The sequence below is a fragment of the Lupinus angustifolius genome, chromosome LG20 (genome assembly GCF_001865875.1).
Source record: "Lupinus angustifolius cultivar Tanjil chromosome LG20, LupAngTanjil_v1.0, whole genome shotgun sequence".
Taxonomy (NCBI): domain Eukaryota; kingdom Viridiplantae; phylum Streptophyta; class Magnoliopsida; order Fabales; family Fabaceae; genus Lupinus; species Lupinus angustifolius.
In genome coordinates this window covers 671,969-689,670 of record NC_032028.1, presented here as the reverse complement: position 1 = coordinate 689,670, position 17,702 = coordinate 671,969, and the positions used below count along the sequence as shown (strand labels likewise).

The window sequence follows — 17,702 nt, the reverse complement described above, 5'->3', positions numbered from 1 at the left end:
TATTATATTTATATATATATATATATATAATATTTATGCATTGTTAGAATACAGATTTATATACGAGCACTATATTATTAACTACTTATTTAGATTACTTTTTTTTTTACTTTTTTGAAGAGTTAATAGTAATTAAATATGAATTGTAAATGATACAGTAACAATGTATAAAACTTATAGATCATAAATTCATTCCTTTATGTCCATATATAGAGAGAGAAAATGTAAGATGTACCATTCAATTCAATGGTTTTTTATTATGATTATGTATTCCAATAAGAAGTACATGATGATGTTTTTCCTAGCTATAATCATAATATGTAGTGAAGTGCAAATATAGCTTATACACCGACAGATATTTAGGAAATAAATATTAGGCATCATTTTGCTTGGGGTTAAAGTCACCTTTGGATTAGGAATCTCATTTCTGACATTACCCTTCTCAAATATCACCCCAAAATGTGGATCCAATTCATGCATGCATATACTCAATAGAACTACACAAGTCCAAAGAGTTGAACCTTGGAAGGGTTGATTAAATTTAAAGCATCATACAAATCATTCATAATAGAATGCTAATAAATTCTTTATAATATTCAGACTTTTCAATATTTAACTACGTTGACGAGTCAAATAACTCTTTCAAGGTGTTATTAACATATGAAGGCATCTTTATACAAGTAAAAATGAAATATTATATACATACCAAATCGAGTCATGTAAATGTTAGAATAATATATAACCAAATTCTTACGCACAAGTTACTGTTCAAAGTTTTGGCAACATTTACAAGCTGTCTCAAATTAACTATTCAAAATTGCTTCTCCCAAAATGATTAAATTAATACTGCGTGGTTCAGAAACACAAATTTGTTTCTCACGAAATGTTTCTCATTCATTTTCCACGATCCTAAATCACGTGGCAAAAAAAGAAAATAATCATTTCAATAACAATCGTCCAATACACAAACACTATGTTATGTAATAATATATATAATTATATATTCAAGCAAACTAATCTTCTTCTTTCTAATAATGTGTGTAAAACAATCATCTCATATAATCTTAGTACACGTAGAAATGTGAATAAAACCAATCAAAACCATCTTAAAAGGTGTTAATGATTTTATCCAAAAAGAAGCACCTAGTGAAGTTCAGTTTATTAATGCCCAAAAAAATCAAATATTTTTTGTGAGAGTTTACATACTGAACTTACAAAATAAGTGCAAAATAACACTTGGTATGAACTAATTTGACCCCAAAAAGATTAATTTAACCAACATTTAAAATTTTGGAGACCATTTTAGGTCTTTACTTTTTTGAAGGACTAAACTGATAAGGTCGAAAAATATGAGAGACTAAAATGGATATTTACTCTAAAATAAAAATAAAAAAATGAAGTTGTGACCATGGAATAACATTCATTACATTTGGCACCACATCTACACCAACAATCAACAGACTTTACATGTATTATTCATACAAATTGATTCTCAAGTATAGATAACTAAAGAGTATGACATAATTTGTCATGACTCAGTTGAACAAACCCATTAGACACTCAGAATAGTAAGAACTCTGCTGACTTCAATTTTTCTATACAGTCCAACATTTCTTCTGTTAGCAGTTAACTATACTTTGAAATCAAGGCTTTGAAAACATCAACAATCAACATTTGCAACACACACAACACAGTAGTGACTATGCATAACCTCATCAACCTGAAACTGTAAGAACTTCAACCATCAAATGAAAATAAAACTAACATCATAAAGGATGTTACAGTTTACACCAGGCACCCTGAAATAAGTAAATTGCCAGAAGAAACACAATGTGAAGGGATAGCCGAATCGTTGCATGGAAACTGGACCGTCAATCAGCACATGGTCGCCTTTAAGTTCAGAGTGACTTGGTAATTACTGGTTCAGCTGCACAGACACATCTCAATCATATGATAGAAGGGGATTAAACTTCTGGAAGGGAGTTTGCAGATGCAAATGGTGAGAAGGTCGCGGCTGACTCGCTATAACGAAGCGGATGCTGTTGGTGACTAGAGGAACCCATGTAACTTACTGAAGCGTTGCTTGGACTTGGTATGTATGGCGACATATACCTTGAATTAAGAGATGACAAAGATGGGTAACCCGTTGAACATGGTAAATTCAAGTGAGATGCTTGAGATCTTTGGGATCCGTTCCTAAGATCTACAGAGCTTCGGCTGATGCTTAGGGAGGGCGACTGACGGTAAGACCTGAAAGATGGCTGAACATAGGACATACTAGCTAAAGAGTGGTTGCGAGAAACAGATGGGGACTGTGATGGTGCACGGGCAATTTGTATTGCGGAAGATGATGCTAATGATGACCTCCCAGAAGATAAGATAGAGGATGCCACAGATGCAAAGCTTGTTGAAAGCAAAGGTGTGGATTCTGAAGGTGGTGGATCGGTTAAACCAGTTCTCGCGTCACGCTTACAAACTGGGCAAAAGGTTCTCCATGAAGTAAGCCATGAATCCACGCAGACAGCATGAAATTCTGCCAACAACTCATCAGAACAAAAATGAAGTTAATATAATCCATAAGTCATTTTAGTATGCACATCATGCAAAATATGTAAGTAATTGAGCCAAAACAGACTGCAGAGATAAGATCTTGTCAAAATGACAAATCTATTGCAAATGAGTTGAAATGGTCATTAGGTTGGCAATGGCATCCCACCCATTCCATTCTAAACAAATTCATATTTCCGAGGATTAACGTGAGTTGCAGGGTTCAACTGTTTAGCATCCCACAAGTTATAGTTAAAAGCATACTTGCTTAGGCCTTGGAGAAAATTTATCCAATATATAATGAAAAATAATGATATAATGCTAAAAGATGTGTTCATACAAGGAGACTAGAGAAATCTACAAAAGTGATGGTAAAATGTGTTAAAAAACCAGTAACAGCACTCTTGCCAGATATACATGAAATCTGACAAATTTACCACGATGTTCTAAGACCAAAGCTCAGAAAACAAATTATTGAAATTTGAATATGTTGTAATTGTATCCAAATGCAAAATAACTTTTCATAAAAAGCCCTACAAAAAATTCTCTCTTTGGTACTATTTCAAAATCAACGTCTTATTCAACTGACCCATAACCTGCATAAGATCCTGGGTTCCTGACATCCCTATCTGCCAGTAATGGTAATTGATATTATGCCAGAAGTTTACACCATGCAGTCATATGCTCACTCAACATAGTTACACAGGACCCACATTAGATCCAGACATCTAGTACCAGGAATTTCGACTAGACCAATGTCCCCTAGTACATGTCATAAGTGTATACAAAAGATGATCAAACCAAGAAAATAATACAAATTTCTGAATGCACTGAAGTTGAAAAAGATATGGGAAGACTTACTGTGACAGCAAGGCAGCACCCTAAGTTTCTCTCCAACACAGTAGTCTTCAAGGCATATAGCACATGTTCTTGATGTGCAGTAGTTATCTTCTAAAACAGCATTAAATATCAAACTTGGCATTGCCTTCACTAGGTGACTGCTCATACCATGAAAATCGCGAACATGAGAAGCTCGAGGCCTTTCTCTTCTTATATGATGCCTCCTGACAAAGAAACAGGTGGCCAGCACTGCAGACATAGCTAGTAGGGAGATAAATGAAATTGCCATGATAGACCAAGCTGAGTTTTCAAAAGTTTCAATGAGCCATAGTTCCATATTAGTTGATCCAGCGTATTTCTTTAGTATTTCACCTGAAGTTGTTGATACAAATACAGCGTGTATTCTTATACCAGCAGAATTTCCGGCCACTGAAATTCAAAATAATTGTAAATTAGAAATTCTAAAAAATTGAATGCATGTGTGTGCATACATACAAATACATCAAAAGAAAATAAAAATATTATTCAACAACAAACTATCTTTAATAGCCTTTCTTTCACTATTATATACTGTATAATTGGTGGGCAGCCATCTTTTCCATAAGCTTTACTGTGATAACATATTTCACCAACTTCTTTGTCAACTTAAAATACCTACTGAACATAATACAATCAAAGTTTGTCCATACTGTTGTTCAATCATTGCTGACATCCCAATTTGAGCAGAGCAAAGAATATCACCTCTAGGGAGAACAGTGAACATGATTCTTTCTCAACATTCCATTTAACATAAGATACCAACCAACAAATCTAGATTGCATCATTTTAGATAACTCCATTTGGTTCAGTAGTCTCAAGGTTCAAAAAAATTTTAAGCATACAAAGCAAAATTATAATTGACGATACCCAGATTTTCTAGAGAAAAACGTAGACTCAAACCCCCAGACAGCAGTAATGAAAAATCACTTAACATGACTACATGGCCCCAAACCTATAAACCAGTAGATTTGTAGGTTCGGCAAACGACAGTGAATCTATGGTTCAATTTCAAAAATACTTCCAAAGGTCAATTTTTCTTGCCGTATGTGTTGCAAGATACAACTGCTTCAGCTGTAAGTATCTCAAAAAAGTGACATGTATTAATGAACTTCTTCATACCAATTTGGCAATTTCTATAGAAAATCTCATATTTCATTTTAGGGTTAAATAAACATAATGATTTTAAAATCTGTGGATGCCAGAATTTTAAAAAGATGGATTTTTCTAATCTATACAATGCCATTTTATCACAACCAATGAGTGTACTGATGAAAACTAAGCTTAGTGGCAATTGCATATTGAAAGAGAATGATAAACAACAATATGTCACTACATGTAAGAATTGGTCATTACTTGCAACCAAGACATCGCTATCTTCATTGTCATAGACAATTGCAGCTTTGTATCCAGCTCTTTGTGCACTTCTGACCTTTTCCTCAAAGCTACATCCTCCTCTAACAACCAAAACAAAAGGTGAACTCACATTTGAAAGATGATCAACTTTATTTGTCAGTTCTGTACATGCATCAAGTGGCTCTGCTAAATATAAAACCCCACATTCTCCAGACCCTTTGACTGTGGGAGCTGAAATCAAAATGTCATCCATTTCAAGAAAGAGAGATTAGATCAAATTAATATCAGCACAACAGTCACATGTAAATGCAAAACAATAACATTCGAACAGAAAAATAACATCAAACTTGCATTATTCTTCACTATCCTTTTTTTCCTGAAAGATACACAAATTTAGTACTATGAAAATAAAGGTTTGCACTTCAAAATATCATGCATCTTCTTTCGCGCATGCAGACTAAGTCCTTATATGCATACAACACATCAGTGTCTACTGTTTGATACCTTCCAGCATCACTTCAAAACCTTTATCCACTCTTTCTCCTACCATATGATAAAATTCTTTATTCTTTATTCAGATGGTTCTTAACATAATTAAATTCTCAGCTGAATCAGTTTCACACAGCCAGAACTTCAACAAAGCACTACCCAAGTTGAAAATTTTTCATACTCTCTTAAGCCCATAAACCAAAATCACAATCAACCTTATCCAACCCAGCTTAGATACAAATCATACTAACTCCAAACAAAGAAAAATTCAGAAAATTTACCGAAATTAGCTTCAATATCATTGAAGGAGAGAGTGACATTGTCCCCAATCAGAACCACCTCGGAAGCCGCCATGGCACATAAACCCAGCAAATAGAAGAAAAACAAGAGAAGATTGAAGATACCCATCAGAGTGAAGTTCGAAAAGCACGAATTTTTGGACTGGAATCGTGCAAAGCAGAAAGAGACAGAGGAATGAAAAATTAAGGATTTTGTAAATTAGGGTTTAGAAAACAGAGCAAAAAAAGAATAGATACATCAGCTTCCATCTGAAAAAGAATCAAATGGATCTTCTATTCTTTGATGCTCTCTGTTCTGTGTTTCAATTTCAATTTGATTTGCAAATAATGTCATGACACCAAAACTTAAAGAAAATATCACATCAATAAAATACAATCAATTTTGGAATGTATCTTCCAAACTCAAGTTTGTTGATAAAGTATTGATCTTATGAAATCTTCCAACAAATTATTATTCTTTATCACACATCTTAATCTTTATATGATTTGTTATGCTGTAGGAAAATTTATCATTAAGGTGTGGAGTGTCAAATTCTGTAACTATCATTAAGGTTACCAGAACATAAACTTATTATACTCAACTAATCAATCTTTTTTTGCTGCATATCTCTTACTTCAAGCCACTAATATCTCTTTCATAGTGTAGGGTTGTTTCTCAACAATGTCGTTCTCATGAATCAAAATCGATAATTCTTTACTTTAGAGTATAATAGGATTTTACATGTACATTTTGTTTGTAATGTACTAATCAATTTGTGAGCTTTGAATAATGAGAATAAAGTATCTTTTAGTATAACGTGATAAATTATCTCTTTGCGGCTATTAAAATCATGACAGGTGTCATATTTAATTATTTGTTATAAAAATATTTCTAAAACTAAATAAACAAAATAGTATATATGTCATATTTTTATTGACTGGAAGAGATAAGTTATCTTTTAGGCCGGAAGAGATATTTTATTCTCTTAAATAATTGCAATCTCTTGTTTCATATTTTTAAGATTACGTATTCAGTTTAATAGTTCTGTAAAAAGAATGTGACTAAAATACTATTAATTTGTAATGATGTGGAGAACATAAATTTGTTGAAAAAGAGAGAACTCTTAGCTAAAAAATAGGTAATAAGTAAGAGTATATTAAAAAGTATAAAATATTGTTTGACTTCGAAAATATTAAAATTTGCAATGAAGTAAAAAAAAATCAAAGCAGTCAAAAATATGGAATAAGTACTTATTCATTAGTTAATGTTTATACTTATACCCACAAATTAATAAATATTTAAATATAGCAATTAATATAATAAATTTGACTAAAATATCATAGTTTAGTCTTTATATATTTTTAAATTAAGAAATAAATAAAGGTGAAATGAGAGAAATGGAAGATGAAGAATGAATATGAGTGTATGGTTAAAAAAATGTATAAAAAGTGCAAAAATAGATTTCAATAATGGAAAAAAAGAAGATAAACGTCATTTTTAATGAAAGAATGGAGTAATATTTAATTGCAATAATCAAGAAGATAAAAAATTATAAAATTTAACTAGTTTATTTTTTATCATAAGAATAAAATAAAAAAAATTGCTTGTTATTGTCACAATCTTATTATTTTATCGTATACTATAGAAAATGTGATAATCAATGCTGAGCTAGTTAGTTGGAAATGTTTATTGATTAAAAAAGAGGGTGATATATATTTATTCTTATTATAAAATATAGTCTAGAAGATTTTCATATATGAAAAAAATGTATTTTCATTCATTATTATGTTTAACAATGATTGACTCTTCAAAAAAGTAATTATACGATAGTGTATAAATATTATATACTTTACATGACCATTTTTATAAGATATTTTACACTATTTATGCAATATTTAACTATATGTATTTTTTGTTGTTTAAGGTAAGAAATATATTCTCATTAAAGCTTATGACATGCATAATTGGAATGTGGTAAGTTTGGTTCCTTTGAATAATTTCTGATAAACTATGGGCGATCATGACTTTCTAAACATATTTTCATGGTTTTGCTTTTAGTGATCAATCTCCTATTTTATGGCAAAACAATGTTCCAAATAAGTTTAAGCAAAACAATGTTCCAAATAAGTTTAAGCAAAACAAAGTTCCAAATAATTTTAAGGAACACAATGTTCCAAATAATTTTAAGGAAAACAGTGTTCCAAATAAGTTTAGGCAAAACAGTGTTCCAAATAAGTTTATGTTTGTTTAAAAAATAATATTTAAAAGGAAAGTAACATACTTGTAAATGTTAACAAAATAGGAAATAGAAACAGAAAGTTTATGCAGAGAAACCAAAATTGAAATTCAGCTTTTTGAGAGAATTATAAGTCTAAACGAGCATTCTTTTTATGGATGCATAATGAAAAGGGAATCCATCTACTGTCCCACAATTTGTGTCACTCCACGTGTCACGAGCTGATCAGAAAAATACTTAATAATTAAATTTTAACTTAAATATTTTTTTTTTTGACCAATCACAAACTCATGACCCATGGAATGACACAAATTATGAGATAGCACAGTAATGAAAATAATCATAAACTTGGCAGTTTTATCACTGTCATCTTTAAAATAATAAATAAAGCCTTTTGATGTTAAGATACAAGTCATAAGTCAAATTACTGTGAAAATGTGTAAATCAGAATACACAAGTTATAGGACAATGCTTAAAACTATGGAAATACACAGCTTGATATTTACACATATCAATAGCTATATGTGTTAATTTAATCTTGCTTGTCTCCAGCTTTATACTCTTTGTTTTCAACTTCTGAAACTGAGCTTGCATGATGAACATGATCTTGATTCGGTATTCGATTATGTTCATCGTCTCCTTTATTGATGTTCTGAATAAGCATCACTACTGCAACAATAAAAACAAGGAAGTACACCATTCTAATGTCAAAAGATCCATTAATAAATTTCATCAGTGAAGGGCCACTAACTGTTTTCTTTATGGTTCTTCCTTCCCTGTAACCTTCTACAAATTTAGTTATTTGTGTTGCCTGATCCTCCCCCTCAATGCTTTCTGAACCAACAACCTGAAATTTGTTTTCAAACAAATGTTGTTGGCAATAACAAGATGAAAGTCAACAAGTGCATTGATTAACCGGGAATCGGCTCTCTGAAAGTTTCAAGTTCAAAAATGAAACTATGACAATGATAATATATGATTGGTAAATGGATTTTAATCCTTCACAACTGATAAGAGCAGTTTATGACACTATTGCATCAATATTGTTGGAAATGACAATGGAAACAGACACTGTGGACCTTGTAAATATGCCATCATATGTTCCCTTAATACAGGCAAAAAAAACTTGAAATTAGGCACGTAAATAAGACGAATAGAGATCAAATATCGTTTAGAGAATACAATTAAGATAAACTGAAATAACTTTTCAGGTAAAAAACATTCACTTACTGAAAGGTAGTCATCACTTTTATCCCAAATGACCATTTTTGGTAGTTTAGTCCCGATATCAAATTTTTCAGCGAATTCTTCTCGCTGTTTAACTCCAACATAACCAAATATTAAGTCACGGTTTGCAGATGCAGCAGCCTTCAATAGCTTTACCAGTTCTCTTGATCTTTCTTCATCTTCATCCTCAACAATTGTCAAAACTATCTTCCTATCATCACCTTCCAACAACTTAAGTGTGTCATGAGATACAGGCACAGCTAAGGGAATCAGGTTTTGTTTAACGAAATCTTCCAGAAACTCCCCTGCTTATCAAAACAAAAACACAACTCATAAAAAGATTCCAGCGGCGATGTATTGAAGTTAAAAACAATTTCAAGAATTTAACATGAATGATAAACAAAAGCAAAAAATATTCCTTGTTTCCAACGTAAGGCAATGTGAGAGGATAAAGAACAAAATACCTTATACAATTTAAGTACTGAAATACTGATAAGCTCAAAACATTAGTAACTTTTATGGCAGCAAGTGAGATATTCTAGATTAATAAATTGACATTCAAGCTCAAAGTTTTAATAACAAGTAAAAACAGCGATCATTGTAGTGTTTGAGTTCTCAAACATACATTAGCCTTTCAGATAAACTTATTATATTTAAGCCAGATTTTAGCTTCAGTACAGTTCCATAGGTAATTTAGTCATAACCTGTGAAACAGGGCAACTTCAAAATGTCTTCCATATCTGTGTCAGATATATAACCGTACCCGATAGCATACCATACACTTATTTGATTATATGATAGTTGGGCATATGCCAAACAAGAAAACGAAGAGTGGATATACATAGAGAAGCCATAAAAGTCACCCTATCCCAAAAAGCTGCAATGATAAAGACCCATGGCCAAATGAACCGTATATTCAGAACTGAGCCTAGTTCCATAAAACTGACTTCTTATTCCTCCAAAAACCTGGATAGCAAGTACTGAGTAGTACAAATGAAATGCTCCAAAATATCCAGATCCAGACAAATTCAAAAGTAGGAAAAAAGGATTATTCTAAAACTTCAAAACTGTCTTAAAATACATTAAAAGATTATGACTACTGGTATCCACACTCCAAAATCACACAAAAGAATACAAACTTTGGGATAAAGCATTGTGGCCTAAGAACCTGTGGCAGATTGTATGTATTAATCTACCCAAGTGCTACAGTTCAGACCAGAGGTTTTACTTTAGAAGGAGGCTTAATTGCACCTTCTAGAAGAATAAGTGAGACACGAATAAATTCTCACTTGGGGTGCTAACTTCATCATAAGGTAAAACAGGCTTGTTCATTGTCCACACTTCAAGCACAAAGTGATCTTAGTGAGTGAGTTTGTTGGATATATAAAAATCATTTTGGGCATCTACATAATACCTCAAGCATTTAGAAAAGTTGGTCTTTGACATATACCAACAGGTGTTACTCCATTATAGATGTTAACCAAAAATAAGCTTCATACAACAGCATGTAAAATCTAAAAGCCCCTTCTTAAAGAAAGTAGTATCATATACAAATCAATCATCATTTCACTATCAAAGAAGCATATGCAGCAAATATTCTTGAATATGTAAAAATCAACCCCATGGCGATGTCTAAAGGCGAAAAGAAGTTCAAGTAGTGATATGTGCTGATGACAAGCATTTAAACTTGATTATCATGTATGCACTAACCTTCAAAGGGGCCATAGAATGTGTTATGCTCGTTGTATTTTGGATTAAGGGAAACCAAAGCAGGAACTTTATCAAAGTCATATGATACCATGAGATCCTCTGAAAAATCCTTTGCCACAGAAAACCATGCATTTTTCTTATACTTTATGGCTAACTTTTCTATTGCAGAGCTGTCCAACCCAAAACCAATATATACGGGAAAAAAGGTGCCAGCTTCTTCGACAAACTTATTGACAGCAGAATCTGAATCAAGAATGGAAACATCAGAAGCAGCAAATTTCTTTAGATAACGAACTAGTAACTCTGCTTTCCTTGGTCCATGGTATTCTGTTGGGATGCCATGATTAAACAGCAAAATGGTTGGATATGCACTAAAACACAGAATGAAAAGCATGAGTAAGTCTTAACTGATGAAACAAAGAAAGCAACACTAGTACAAATGTCAGTAAAAAAATTATTTCAACGGGTGATAAACAGGATCACAGAATCATACTCAACATCATATTTTTTCGCAAGGCGGGTAAACTTGTCGGCATCTACTTTTGCTATCACTATGGGGTTCTTCAAGGCTGCAAGTACAGGCGCGGCTGCATCTAACTGCAACAGAGAAAATCACAGCTTTTATCCCCATATGCAATGAAATAAAAATGACACTTGGGAATCTCTAATCAAGTAAAACTAAACTGAATGGCTATGTAGAGTTGCAGCTTAAAGTCTATTTATATCTTGATAACCTTTTAAACAATTCAAATTTAATGCATAATAGCAACGATACCATAGTACCTTAAGTAAAATTCAGTGAGTCATACCCTTAAAGCTCTTAAAAAAGTGAATAAACCTAATTACTAAAATGATGTGACACTCATGTGATGCAACTATCAAGACATGCTTTTATAGATATATTGAAACAACTAACAACAAAAACGCCTACCCAGTAAAAAAGGGGGAAACCCCACCAATCAAAATTTGAACTTTTAAGTGAGATTCAAATCAAAATCAAATATTTAAGAAAACCCAGATGAGGAAATATACATAAATATAAAGGGTACCTCAGGGGAGAGACGCTTGCAGTGACCACACCAGGGAGCGTAGAAATCAACAAGGATGTGATCAAAGGAAGATATGGCAGATTCAAAGTTGGATTCGTCCAACACCAACACCTTTCCATCCACAGATAAAAATGGTTCAGCATTAACGGAGCAAAAATGGATGAGCAAGACAACACCAATAACTAGCAAAAGCTTCATCTTTGTTATCATATCCTTGTTTTTTTTTGTGTTGGATCTCAGCACCGAACTACGATGTTAAGGTTTTCTTTTCTACTCAGTTAACCCCTACTGTTTGTTACTGTCTGAGACTGCATTAGCTTTTTTTCTTTCTCACATTAATGAGTCAGAAATATTCACCCATATGTGTGGTGACTCTATTGATAGATATTTTTTTCTATCGCAAAGACTTGAACTCAGTAGTTTACTTAAGGGATCAAACATTGATTATCTGTTAAATAAATTGTTGTATGTCTCTACAAAAAAAATCATAGGTAGGAGGACTTGTAATGTAATTTTATAGATTATATAACATTATTCTAGTATTAAACCGACCAAACATAAGACCTTGTAAGAAGAATATCCCCTATTTTCTTAAAGAAACCTAAATAAGCTCCACCTCACTTTCCTTGTGTTTTTTCTTCTAGGAAATGTACACATACATGGATTTGATTTCATTTGCTTAATTTATAAATAAAAAATCTTAATTAAAGTTTTGGTTCTTATAAATACATGTAAATCATATCACAAATCATATCAATTAATTTATCTTAATGATCTGTTGTCTCAAATTGTGTTCTAAACTATATCACAAATCATATTAATTAAAAATGTTAATTAAAATTATAATAAAATTTATAATTTAAAATTATAATATTTATTTTTAATTAATAATAAAACAACATTTTTCTTTCTCTTTTCTTTATTCTAGAGACATTTTTGTAATTTGAACCACAATATCATAACTTTCTTTTCATTTTCTATCCAACCAAACAAAAGAGAAAGAGAAGAAAATATTTCTTTCTATTCATTTTCTCTCGTTCTTCTCTTATACCAAACATCACAAAAATCTACTTTATTTCTCCTCTTTCTCTTTCTCACATTTTTCTTTCTCGCCTATTTATCTCTTCTCATTTTCTCTCGTCCACCAAATAAAGCCATACTGTTTGCATTTCCTCCCTTAATTGTCACAGTTATCACATGTTGGCACGTGCAAATGTTTCTTAACAATTATACAACATATCAACAAAAATGTATCACTGTAATCTAGATTGACTAGGTGGAATTATCATCAACAACTTTCTGTCATAAACACAAAGTTAATAACAAATGAAATGATTCACAACCTTTATGTTTTTTTATGATATGAACTGAGCCTTGCACATGACCTATTTCTTTTACTTTGCCATGTCTTTTTTTCTTACTTTCTTTGTAAAATCTCACTCAACTCTGAAATAAGCAAATGTGCCTTCTGTACAGGTTGCAAGCCCCATCTTATCCGAAATTCAATCTGTCAAGCACGGCCATAAATTTAGCCGAAGCATCAACCTAGCTTCTTGCATTTCTTCCACCTTTTCTGCTAACAGCTTCACATAAGCGGCACGGCAGTGTGTCAAGGCTCACGGCTCGGGTTTTTCCATAGTTACCAAGTACACCGCACCTTCTCCATGCATGGTATTCTGCATAGGCTACGGGGTCATTAGCTAGGGCCTTCACATATGAAGCCAATTCTTCCAGTGAGGTGAATTTTCTACCATCTATTATTGAATGTGGAGGAACAAAGTCCATGACGTTCGGCGCACCAAAATAGATAGGAACTGCACCAGAGTCTAACGCGTAAAATAATTTCTCCGTCACATAACTGTCAATCCAAGTGTTCTCAATTGCAAGAACAAACTTGTAGTGGGACATGGCACAATGTAAGTGATCCCACCATTTTGGCGCAGCGTTTGCATCATTTGCACATTCGGGATAAAATGAAAGAGCCATGTCTGGACCACCAACATTATTTAGGCACTTTCCAAATGAATGGTGAGACAGCAAACCAAGGAGTTTCTTGGCAAGTTCATTCCTTTCAGAAAGACACCGCGATGAAGACCAATAAACAAGGGCCTCCTGCAAATGATAAATTGGGTTAGGTTACTATGAAACCCTTTTCTTTATCTGTCATAAAATATCCTTTAAATACATTCCTTACATTGTTTTTGTTATTGGAAATGTGATAGTTTCGACTGTTGTGAAACAGAGCACCAGCATAGGTTGCCTGAACATCATCTTCAGCATGATAGCTAATATAGAGCTCCTCTTGACCTGATCTCTTTCGGCCAGCTTCGAGATCCATGTATACACGAATTGGTTCTCCTATGCGCCTCTGAATGACAAAAGAAATCATAAGAAAGTGCCCTGAAAGGAGTATCATGGTACATAATATCAACCAAAAAAATCTTAAGATCCAAAGATTGTAGATTGCATTTTGCAAAACAACCATGCATGACAAGCATTTGAGAAGGGTGGACAAGGAAAGCACTTTGAGTACAAACTAATGAGATATTGGCATTTTGAACAACTTAAAATAGGAAGTGCATGTAAAGTGTTTCTAAAAATGCCCTTGACATGAATAAAGAGGACAACAAAGATGAGAGAAATAATTGTACCAAGCTAATGAACTCAGTATTAATGGTGCTCTGTTCCTAAACACTAAGCATATGTTACTGACCACTTTCAAACACCTCAACCAATATACGTATTCAACAGTTGAACCATATAAGGCACTGAAACATATGTCTACCACTTTTCTTCTACAAAATGAACTATGTCTTGTTTCATATTCATTATGTTTTGTTTCATATTCATTATGTTATGGGATCTATTGATTAATAAGCCCGGAGTTACAATGGAGGAAGGCTTCCCTAATGCCACTGGGCGAGAGCAATCAATAAGAGGGATGAGGACATCTGAGTTTTGCCTGCACCCAGCTGGGGATACACCCACGTCATGCCGACTTTTTGATGCCATTCAAAGCCTTTGTATACCTGTTATTGTAAGTGACAACATTGAGCTCCCATTTGAAGGTATGGTGGATTATTCAGAATTTTCAGTCTTTGTGGCAGTTGGTGATGCACTGAAACCGGACTGGCTAGTTGATCATCTTCAAAAAATTTCAAAAGAGCATGGTTCCTAAACATGTTGAGTAAGAACATCCAAGATGAAGGTGAAAATGTAAGTGCTCAAGATTGATCGTTGGCGTAAACCTATGGTTATAGGGAAATCTTCCGTTGCCCCATCATGTGTTCACACACTGGTTTTTAGCCCCATCAAACATATCCTTGATGGCCCAAAAATACACAACTTAAACTCCCTTTTGCTATTCTATGTTGTTATAACCTATATCAAGCATTCCTGAATAAATATTCACCCAACATAAAAAGCGAGTGACCCAATGCACGAGGATCTAGGTTTAAAAACAATTGCACTTGAATTCGCAGCACAAACTAAAAATAGATAGACCTATGGAAATTCTCTCCACGCGTTGATGATTCAACCAATGAAATGGAAAACAGAATGGAGACTATCAAATTTGAATAAAAAACAATTATGGAGCAAGGATATAAATCAAACTCTGAGTGAAAGAAGGCTAAAATATATGGATCAACTAGATGACTCTCCCCAAACATAGTAGATTGATTACATTCAACACTACAAGATACACAATTATTGCCAAATCAAGCAAACCAAAATGTAAAGAATGTAGATAAAACTACCATACTAAATTCCATTTCCACCTAATCTAATAAAAAAGATTAAGCATTTGAACCAGATTCTACCTACCTGAATAGGAGGCGTAGTCGTTTCAAACAACAAAGCATCAGGCTTGTCAGCAAGAACTGGCGATTTGGTCCACAAACAAGTCAACCCACATGAACAAGAGTACATGTTATCCAAATTATCAGGAATCCAAGTCCACCCTTTGACCAAAACGCTAACATGATTCATCCCCAATCCCTTGCACGCAGAATCACTGATTCCCTCTTGTAAAGATGCAACCTTTGACCCATTCAGCGCCACCCCATCTGGTTGTTTTTCCCTAAACCGAGCACAACCAACTTGGGAGTCCCATTTCCTGAAAGCACGAACCAGATCGGTGAAGGGTTCATTGGTGTGTGATGTTATGGTGGGATCGTTGTTTTTGATGATGGGTTGTTGTTGTTGATGGAGTGAAGAAGGTGAAACGGAAGGGAAATGAAGAAAACCGGTGAAGAATAAGAGGAAGAAAGTGAAGAAAGCGAGCATGATTTTAAAGATGAAAGTGTTGATGTGTTTGGGTAACACCACTGGCATGATGGTGTAGGTGTGGTTCTATATTCTATAATCTCTCTCCTTCTTTAGAGAGAGAGAGAGAGAGAATAGTGTAGAGTACATTGCAAAATTAGTTGGGTCGTCTTCTTCTTATGTTTCTTAGAATCGGTTAAGGTTTGGTCGGAGGATTTGTCAAATAAGAAATAATGTACTTCTCAATTGGGTTAAGTCCTAACCAAGGGACATTGTTTAAGGAAGCCCATATTCTTTTGCTCATTATTTTATCATGTTTAATGTTTACTACATTTCTTAACAATGTCCCATATTGAATGATTATCATACATCTCACATATCACAATACATTAGGAGAATAAAGTTTCGGTTATTAAAAATATGACATGTGTACTATTTTATTTAATTTTAAAAATATTTTTATAAAAAATAATTAAACAAGATATATATCATGATTTTAGTTACTATAAGAAAATAATTTATCTCCTCATATCAAAAAATATCTTATTTTCATATATTATTCCATGGTTATATATATATATCACTTTTAAGTTACCAATTTTAAACAAATAGATGACAAGCAATGTACCAATACATTATAAATGTATATTCATTTACATTTTTAAATATCCTTTGTCCACATGACTACTTGAAGAAAAATAAATAAGATTATTATTTATGTTAATCAAATGTACCTCTTCTTCTATTAATTAAAAAATTAATCATTTTGGATGTATGATTTTTCCTTAAAGTAATTGTTACTTTGATGTTTGATGGATGAAAGCCTAGAGGTGAGCATGGGTCGGGTTAAAACTTGTCCTTACCTAGTCCTAAATATTGGTCGGGTCATTTTTTGAACCCGGCCCCAACTCTAGACCCGAAGCTAACTTAACCCTAAATAATGATCGGGTCAGCCTTTAAACCCAACCCGACCCGATTAAATATAATGCATATTCATTTTAGATAAAGACTTCTCAATATTATTTATTATTATGACTATGTAGTTTGATATATAAAATGTTATATGTATATATATATATTATTATTAATCATGTATATATTATGTAAAAATTAAAGAATAAATGATATTTTCGATCAAAAGAATATCATTACTCTATACACATGTGAGTAGAAATATATACAAACACGGTGAGTGAGTGACCATAGAATGGGACAGGTCGGGTCATGTTTGGTCCCTACCCGACCCTAAATATTGACCGGGTCTATTTTTTGAAGCCGAACCCGACCCTAGACCCGATCCTATTCGGACCCGATCAATAACGCCATACTGGATGACATGATCAAGCTATACTGGATGAGCGGGTAGGGCTGAGTCCTGCTCACCCCTGGATGAAACTATGAAAAGAGTATGCAAATCCTCTTAAAAGAGTTAAGTTAAATTCAGAACTTGTTATTTTTTTATATATTTATCTAGATTACTATAATGTATTTTTTGTTTGGTAAGTTGGGCATGGAAAGAGAAAAAGGCCAAGGGAATCATGAACCGAGCCCATGGTCGGTTTCTGAAGGTCAGCTAAGCTGAGAGAGGAGCTTATGATCCAAAAGATTGAGCTTAGCTAACTTTAGCCCATGAACCAACTGTTAACAAACCACAAAAGGTGCAAACA

General features: G+C 33.2%; 3 protein-coding genes across 5 annotated transcripts; all 3 read right to left on the bottom strand.

The window, feature by feature from the left end:
- Window positions 1,443-6,042, bottom strand: LOC109335936 (receptor homology region, transmembrane domain- and RING domain-containing protein 2-like). 2 transcript variants are annotated; one of them, XM_019572214.1, is made up of 5 exons: window positions 5,550-6,042; window positions 4,780-5,010; window positions 3,409-3,816; window positions 2,272-2,533; window positions 1,443-2,238 (listed from the first exon to the last, which is right to left on the bottom strand). In XM_019572214.1, exons 1-5 carry the CDS (start codon window positions 5,674-5,676, stop codon window positions 1,965-1,967), a joined length of 1,302 nt encoding a protein of 433 aa, XP_019427759.1. In that variant the 5' UTR covers window positions 5,677-6,042; the 3' UTR covers window positions 1,443-1,964. The 2 variants fall into 2 exon arrangements, with proteins under 2 accessions (XP_019427759.1, XP_019427757.1); XM_019572212.1 differs by having other exon boundaries at window positions 1,443-2,533; window positions 5,550-6,041.
- Window positions 4,118-12,101, bottom strand: LOC109335937 (protein disulfide-isomerase 5-2-like). Of its 2 annotated transcripts, XM_019572216.1 has the most exons (6): window positions 11,770-12,101; window positions 11,214-11,317; window positions 10,721-11,091; window positions 9,014-9,315; window positions 8,292-8,630; window positions 4,118-4,128 (listed from the first exon to the last, which is right to left on the bottom strand). In XM_019572216.1, exons 1-5 carry the CDS (start codon window positions 11,977-11,979, stop codon window positions 8,316-8,318), a joined length of 1,302 nt encoding a protein of 433 aa, XP_019427761.1. In that variant the 5' UTR covers window positions 11,980-12,101; the 3' UTR covers window positions 4,118-4,128; window positions 8,292-8,315. The 2 variants fall into 2 exon arrangements, with proteins under 2 accessions (XP_019427761.1, XP_019427760.1); XM_019572215.1 differs by lacking the exon at window positions 4,118-4,128 and having other exon boundaries at window positions 8,135-8,630.
- Window positions 13,009-16,257, bottom strand: LOC109335938 (alpha-(1,4)-fucosyltransferase). Its single transcript, XM_019572217.1, has 4 exons — window positions 15,595-16,257; window positions 13,964-14,137; window positions 13,307-13,881; window positions 13,009-13,276 (listed from the first exon to the last, which is right to left on the bottom strand). The coding sequence occupies exons 1-3, from the start codon at window positions 16,102-16,104 to the stop codon at window positions 13,315-13,317; spliced, it is 1,251 nt and encodes a 416-aa protein (XP_019427762.1). The 5' UTR covers window positions 16,105-16,257; the 3' UTR covers window positions 13,009-13,276; window positions 13,307-13,314.